This window comes from Limulus polyphemus, unplaced genomic scaffold (genome assembly GCF_000517525.1).
Source record: "Limulus polyphemus unplaced genomic scaffold, Limulus_polyphemus-2.1.2 Scaffold135, whole genome shotgun sequence".
In the NCBI taxonomy this organism is placed as follows: Eukaryota; Metazoa; Arthropoda; class Merostomata; order Xiphosura; family Limulidae; genus Limulus; species Limulus polyphemus.
The window spans coordinates 851,162-858,185 of NW_013665745.1; the positions used below are offsets into that span (position 1 = coordinate 851,162).

The 7,024-nt window shown below is 36.1% G+C and overlaps 1 protein-coding gene across 2 annotated transcripts in view; it reads right to left on the minus strand.

The window, feature by feature from the left end:
- The window catches only part of LOC106474068 (ecotropic viral integration site 5 ortholog-like), a 102,684-nt gene that overhangs the window by 24,962 nt on the left and 70,698 nt on the right, over positions 1-7,024 (minus strand). For both annotated transcript variants that reach the window (XM_022379361.1, XM_013934756.2), the window contains exons 5-7: positions 6,402-6,527; positions 4,861-5,004; positions 2,862-2,951 (exon numbers count right to left, since the gene is read on the minus strand). In XM_022379361.1, the coding sequence (XP_022235069.1) occupies positions 2,862-2,951; positions 4,861-5,004; positions 6,402-6,527 (360 nt within the window). The remainder of the gene's footprint in view (positions 1-2,861; positions 2,952-4,860; positions 5,005-6,401; positions 6,528-7,024) is intronic.

Genomic DNA, 7,024 nt, shown 5'->3' on the forward strand with positions numbered 1-7,024 from the left:
AAGGGCGAGCATGTTTGGTGGGATGGGGGATTCGAACCTGCGATCCACAAATTGCGAGTCGAGTGCCCTAACCACCTGGCTATGCCGGGCCAAATTTTATTGTGATAAAGGTTCTAAGCTATCAATATATTAGAAGCTGATTTTTGAGATACTATAATTTATAAAATGATGTGATTTTGGTTTCAGATTTTGGTATTTGAAACACGAACGACACCTCGCGTGCACATGAACTAAACACTGAGATCAGAAACCCTTAAAGCTCAGGTAGAGCCGTCCCTAATACCGAACTACTAACAAGAAGGAGGACAACCAGTCAGAAGCACCCCCCCCATCACCACAGCGTTTGTTGAACCAAATAAATAGACTGACTGTTACTTTTATAACGTAGCCACAACTAGAAGCGTGAAGCGTGTTCATTGCCATCTCAGCGTGAACCTTCTGACTTGCAGTCTGGCATGCTCACCAAAAGGCCGCGCCCGAACCCCGGATACTTGGGATTCATTCTTATACAAATATTATATACAGATATAAAATTGTACACCTTCTCAGACACTTACATATATTGTTTCTGCAAAACAGATAATTTACTTATAAGAATACTGCCGACCACTTCTTTCCGAAACTATTGAAAAATAACAAAGATATTTTGCAAATCGTTCATCCTGATAATAACGATCTTCAGTACAGAATTAAAAAAAAAAAGGTGCAATTTAAGGGCAGCGGTGACATCGAATCTAAATACAGAGAAAGGGAATGAATGTTGTTTTGATAAAAAATAATTTACTGGTTTCATATAATGAGTATACGTAAAAAAAAAGATACTTAAATTCAAACACAAATTACGACCTCATCGAGTTTTATTTCATTACCTTGATTTGTCTACTAATTTTATGTTCTGCTACAATAGCTTCCGAAATTAGCACGTATTTGGTAAAGTTACTAATACTTGTTCATTATTCTCCGGTGAGTCTTGAGTAAAAATTCCGCTTACAAAGCTCAAATCCGAGGTTCTATTCCCCGCGGTGGAAAGATAGTCCATTGTGTAGCTTTGTGTTGATACAAAAATAACAACAACAACAACTTAATTCAACTACATTTTACCTTTTATCCCAGAAAAATAATATTATAATACAATCATGGTATTTTTTTGGTACTGCTGCATTCATTATATTTATTTCAAAGCTGATTTGGTTTCAAAACAGTTGAATGGATAATACCTATCTAACATGTAATGTAGCAAAATGGTGAAGCTAATAGTTAAAGACATTTTGTTTATATATCTGTCAGGTGTTTAAGGATATTAAATCTTTAATCAAAGCGGCCGTTGTCATAATCTATGACAAGGTAGGACCTGTTATAAAGGTAGTTGGTTTACTCTAACGTTCAGACTCCAAAATTATTCACCAGAGAGCTATGATAACCGATTGATAAACTAATGAGACTATGGGGACCGATAGCGGTGAGTGCTAAAATAACTGTCAACAGGGGACGCTGATCATAACATTTGAACAGCCAACACGCTAGCAAAGTTTGATGTGAATGTTGTTGCTTCACTTCGTGAAGGGTTATGCCACACAACTGAACAATACACACCAACAGTTGCGGTTTATTTAGTTTCGTATGACACACAATTGACAGTACATTCCAACAGTTGCGCTTTATTTAGTTTCGTATGATACACAATTGACAATACATTCCAACAGTTGCGCTTTATTTAGTTTCGTATGATACACAACTGAACAGTACACTCCAACAGTTGCTCTTTATTTAGTGTCGTATGCCACACAATTGACAGTACACTCCAACAATTGCGCTTTATTTAGTGTCGTATGCCACACAGCTGAATAATACACTCCAACAATTGCGCTTTATTTAGTGTTGTACGACACACAATTGACAGTACACTCCAACAATTGCGCTTTATTTAGTGTCGTATGCCACACAGCTGAACAATACACTCCGACAGTTGCGCTTTATTTAGTGTCGTATGCCACACAGCTGAACAATACACCCCAACAATTACGCTTTATTTAGTGTCGTATGCCACACAGCTGAACAATACACTCCAACAATTGCGCTTTATTTAGTGTCGTATGACACACAATTGACAGTACACTCCAACAATTGCGCTTTATTTAGTGTCGTATGCCACACAGCTGAACAATACACCCCAACAATTGCGTTTTATTTAGTGTCGTATGCCACACAGCTGAACAATACACCCCAACTTATATGTTAATTACTTGATTTCAAAGAAAAATTCAACAAAGAACAGCACAATGACTCGATGATTCGTGAGCGATTAAGAGAAGGAGATTCGAGGTGCAAGAGGAGCTTGCTTAGTTGATTTACGTGTGAACTTATGCAGGTATTGTTTGATAAATTGGTGACCTGAAAGTTTGATTGTGATTTTTGCAACACATGACATTTCTTTGTTTAGGAAATGATGGTTAACTACTAATAGTGGCTGGAGTTAAAATACATTTGCGGAAGTAACTAATTTCTAATCGAGTTTTTCAGTTTTACAGCACACTCCCCTATAGTTTTATTTCTGTGGATACACTTGCTTGCTACAGTTAATTCTTCTCGACGTTTTGGGTAGATTTAGTTTCTCGTCTTTAGATCTTATGCTACCCGAAACGTTGAGATGAATCAACTGTCCCTACCACAGGTTGTTACTACCCATATAGAAACTTCACCAAACATCACAAATACGCGGCCACTAAACCTTCTATTAAGCACTATTTTCATTACTGGTAATAGGATATCATCTTAAATCGCTTAATCCTTATTATGTCAAAATGCTCATTAATCCTGTACAAGGTTATCAATATAACGTAATTTTCAGAGTCACCACTAACCCGAAGCATCCCTTCCATATCTAGCTGTAGCAAATCTTCTTTGCAGAACTGCAAAATGGCGACTGCTATACGAAACACCATTTCCATGCCCTGAAAAGTGAAAAATTAACGCTTTGAATTTTGAATTTTACATTTAAGTAAATCTCTAACTAAATTTCTTTTTTTTTATTTTAAAATGCCCATAATTTGTTGAAATGCATAGGGAGTATTTTTTGTTTGATTAAACGACTATTAACTCCTAAAATAATATCTTAATTCGCTCAACGTTTCATTGTGCAACTCCTTTAGGAGTGATCCTTAACTTTAACTGTTAAAATGAAGTTTCAAGTTTCTGAAGAAAGTTGTTGTTAAGTCAACTGATGTACAGTGATAAAATTTAGACTCTGAACACTTTATCCAAAGTCCTAAAATACAAAGAGCACAATATGAATCTAATTGTTTGTTATAAGTTAACAAGCAATCTCTGTTTTAACGGCAGCAGATATGGCAGGGCGCATTGTAGAAACCATATCCGACATTTTGTCTGTTTTTCTGAAAATCTATAGAAATATGCATTATTTTATGAGTAATCCATAGGTATGGATGATTGTTTTTTTTTTTCGGTAGAGTTGGGTGAATTTTTACCCTAATTCAGACATTGGTCTTGGCATTGTTGTGGTACATTGTCTTTATTGTACACTAACCATTCCCGAACTTTGTGAAACCTGTGAGGAACTGCTAAGACAACGAGTTAGAATCTCTGAGTGTTTGTTCTTGCTAACCTGCAAATATAAAATAGCAAAATGTCCGATGTGTTGCAGGTGTAGCAGATGCGGATGCGATTGCTATGGCACATCCGTTGCTCAAAAAGTTAGCCGCAAGAGAGAGAGAGGCCAAAGAAGCTTCGGCAGAGGAGATGCTTTCAACGCCCAAAGAAAAGTAAGTCATCGCGCAGGAGCGGTAAATTTACGGATTTTTCCGACGACTTGCCCTCAAATAGGGATGAGAGCAGAAGGAATAGAACAATTCAAGATCAGGTAAGGAATGAAGAATAAGAAGACAGTTTTTGGAGTGAAGTGTAAGAGTATTACAAGCATAAGAGGAGAGAGGAATACTAAAATAATGGGTGGTTCAATTTGGTAGAATAGAAAAACATCTAAACGACTACTCCAATCAAAGAAAACAGCATGAGCAAATGATCACTGGATCATACCCTACAACACATATACCTCACTCTTAGGTTTCAGGATTTATGGATCTCATGGGATATCCCACCAACTTCCAAAACAGTCATATTTTTTATCACTGGATCATACTCTACACACCCATATACCTCACTCTTAGGTTTCAGGATTTATGGATCTCATGGGATATCCCACCAACTTCCAAAAAGGTCATATTTTTTGATCACTGGATCATACCCTACACACCCATATACCCCACTCTTAGGTTTCAGGATTTATGGATATGATGGGATATCCCACCAACTTCCAAAACAGTCATATTTTTTGCCGATGAGTCAGAGATTGTTTGTTAATATCACAAGAAGTTTTTTTTAAAACATGCCATATGAATGCATTTTTATTACACGTAAAGATGGTTTTAACAAAACTTTAGTTACTTGCTTGAAACATGTCCTTATATACGTATTCATTAATTACTGTTTCAACCTACTCCCCATCATTACAGTTTGAGGTATCTTATGAATTACCATATTTTTTGTACCTTTTAAAACAAAAATCCTAAAGTATCGTCTAATGTTTTCCAGTTTTCTACAGATATAAGCATTATAGTTGCCATTTTTAAAAATTAGTTATTTAAATTGTGATTAATGTTTATATACACATATTCCACCAAAGCCCTATCACTTAAAGATTAAAGGAAAATCAATATATATATATGTAATATACAGAACTTAGGAGCTTACACTACCCATTCTTCGTTCCCTTGTATGTCAGTAGACTATTTTATAACCTAAAATCAAAATGATTAATTATGATTCTACAAAATGACTACTAGCCTCGGAGAGAAACAGATCCATGACTCTCAGAGCTAACTGAAGTGGCAGAGCAGCTGTGAATAGAGTTAAGAACCAAGATGACGCATACATTGATGTGTGGAAACTTTGTGACTGAAAGTGGATATGTAACTCAGGAATCTGCTCCTAGAAGGAAGAAGAGAATAAAACATTTAAAGACTGAAGAGTAAGAAATGCTATGCTTTTCGTATGTTGATTTGTGTCTTGTGAACTCTTGTTTTTGAAGTGGAAGAGGATTACAAAAAACAGCTATTGAGAGTTACGCATTAACTGAAAAAAACGACATAAAAGTATACTGAAAACTTAGAGTTGAGAAATTTTAGTCACATCATCTCAATTAATATCTCGAATATTTCCTTAATGATTCCAATGATTAAAATTTCTTGGTTTATTTTTATTTATAATGATCAAATTATGATGAACTTTAGATTATTTCAAAAGCTAAATTGGTTCTGTTAATAAATAAATTTTCTTTGGTTTAATGTATCTAAAATAAAATCATTTTGTAATATGGTTTGTTATGAATTTCGCACAAAGCTACACGAAGGCTATCTGCGCTAGCCGTCCCCAATTTAGTAGTGTAACACTAGAGGGAAGGCAGCTAGTCATCACCACCCACCGCCAACTCTTGGGCTACTCTTTTACCAACGAATAGTGGGTTTGACCACGGTTGAAAGGGCGAGCATGTTTGGTGTGACGGGGATTCGAACCCGCGACCCTAAGATTTCCGAGTCGAGTGCCCTAACCACCTGGCCATGCCCCGCCCAGTCGGAAAGGAGAGCGTGTTTAGCCACCAGGTATCGTCAAATTTAAATTATTTCGGATGCGTGTGTGTTTTTTTTTATAGCAAAGCAAATGATACTCATATTAACATAGTTAACATATTAACTGAGAAGTTAGATTTAACCATTACTCATAAAATATTCACAGTCACAAAGCGCGCAATGCGATTTTTTTAGCAACGGGACACGAATCATAACGTCTGTTCATAATGTATGTTGCTTACCTTACCAAACATAATTTCTAAGTGATAATGAAACTTAACATAAAACTAACACACATCTATTCTGCATGGGAGATGAACTTTTTGCTTGTACACACACATATATATAATTCTTTGGATGGCATATTTTAGTAGTTAAACGCTTACATGCTGGGTTGTACATGATCTAACACCTTTCTGTGTAAAACATACATTGAAATATTACCTGCACTATAGATTCTAGCTGGTACATACATAGACCAAACTCAGCCATGTTGGGTTTGTACGTGATCTAACACCTTTCTGTGTAAAACACACACTGGAATATTACCTGCACGATAGATTCTAGCTGGTACATACATAGACCAAGCTCTGCCATGCTGGGTTTGTACGTGATCTAACACCTTTCTGTGTAAAACACATACTGAAATATTACCTGCACGATAGATTCTAGCTGGTACATACATAGACCAAGCTCTGCCATGCTGGGTTTGTACATGATCTAACATCTTTGTGTGTAAAACACATACTGAAATATTACCTGCACGATAGATTCTAGTTGGTACATACATAGACCAAGCTCTGCCATGCTGGGTTTGTACATTTCTCGTAGCCTGTAGTCTTCCATCAGCCTCGTTAAAACAGCAAATGCTTCTTCTTCTGGCATCTAGAAAAGTTATAAACAGATCATGTGAAACTTTATGATTCCATATTGATACTTCAATTATAGAACAACAACAGAAAGTAAACAGTGGTCACTGCTACGTCACAAAGCGTTTACTTAATATCTAGAGACAGTCTCACACAAAACATGGTATGTTATTCGATTTCACAACCATATACCAAACCGTTTTTTTAATAATAATAATAAGACTGGAAACATAAAAGTTTCTTCTCTGCTTGTTCCCACACCTCCATAGCTTCACGTTTTTCATAAAACATTCACAGTGTACCATATCGACCAGTTTTTCGTAAGTTTATTTTTCGAAACATATATTCTTTTCGTAGTTTAAGGCTTAGGCACATTTAATGATTTTTATGGAAAGCTTCTCTATATCTATGAAGGTATTTCAAACCTCACGATACTGTATAACTAAATAAACAATGATTTTGTTTTTATATTGACTCGCATCTGAGGCCCGGCATGGCCAGGTGGATAAAGCG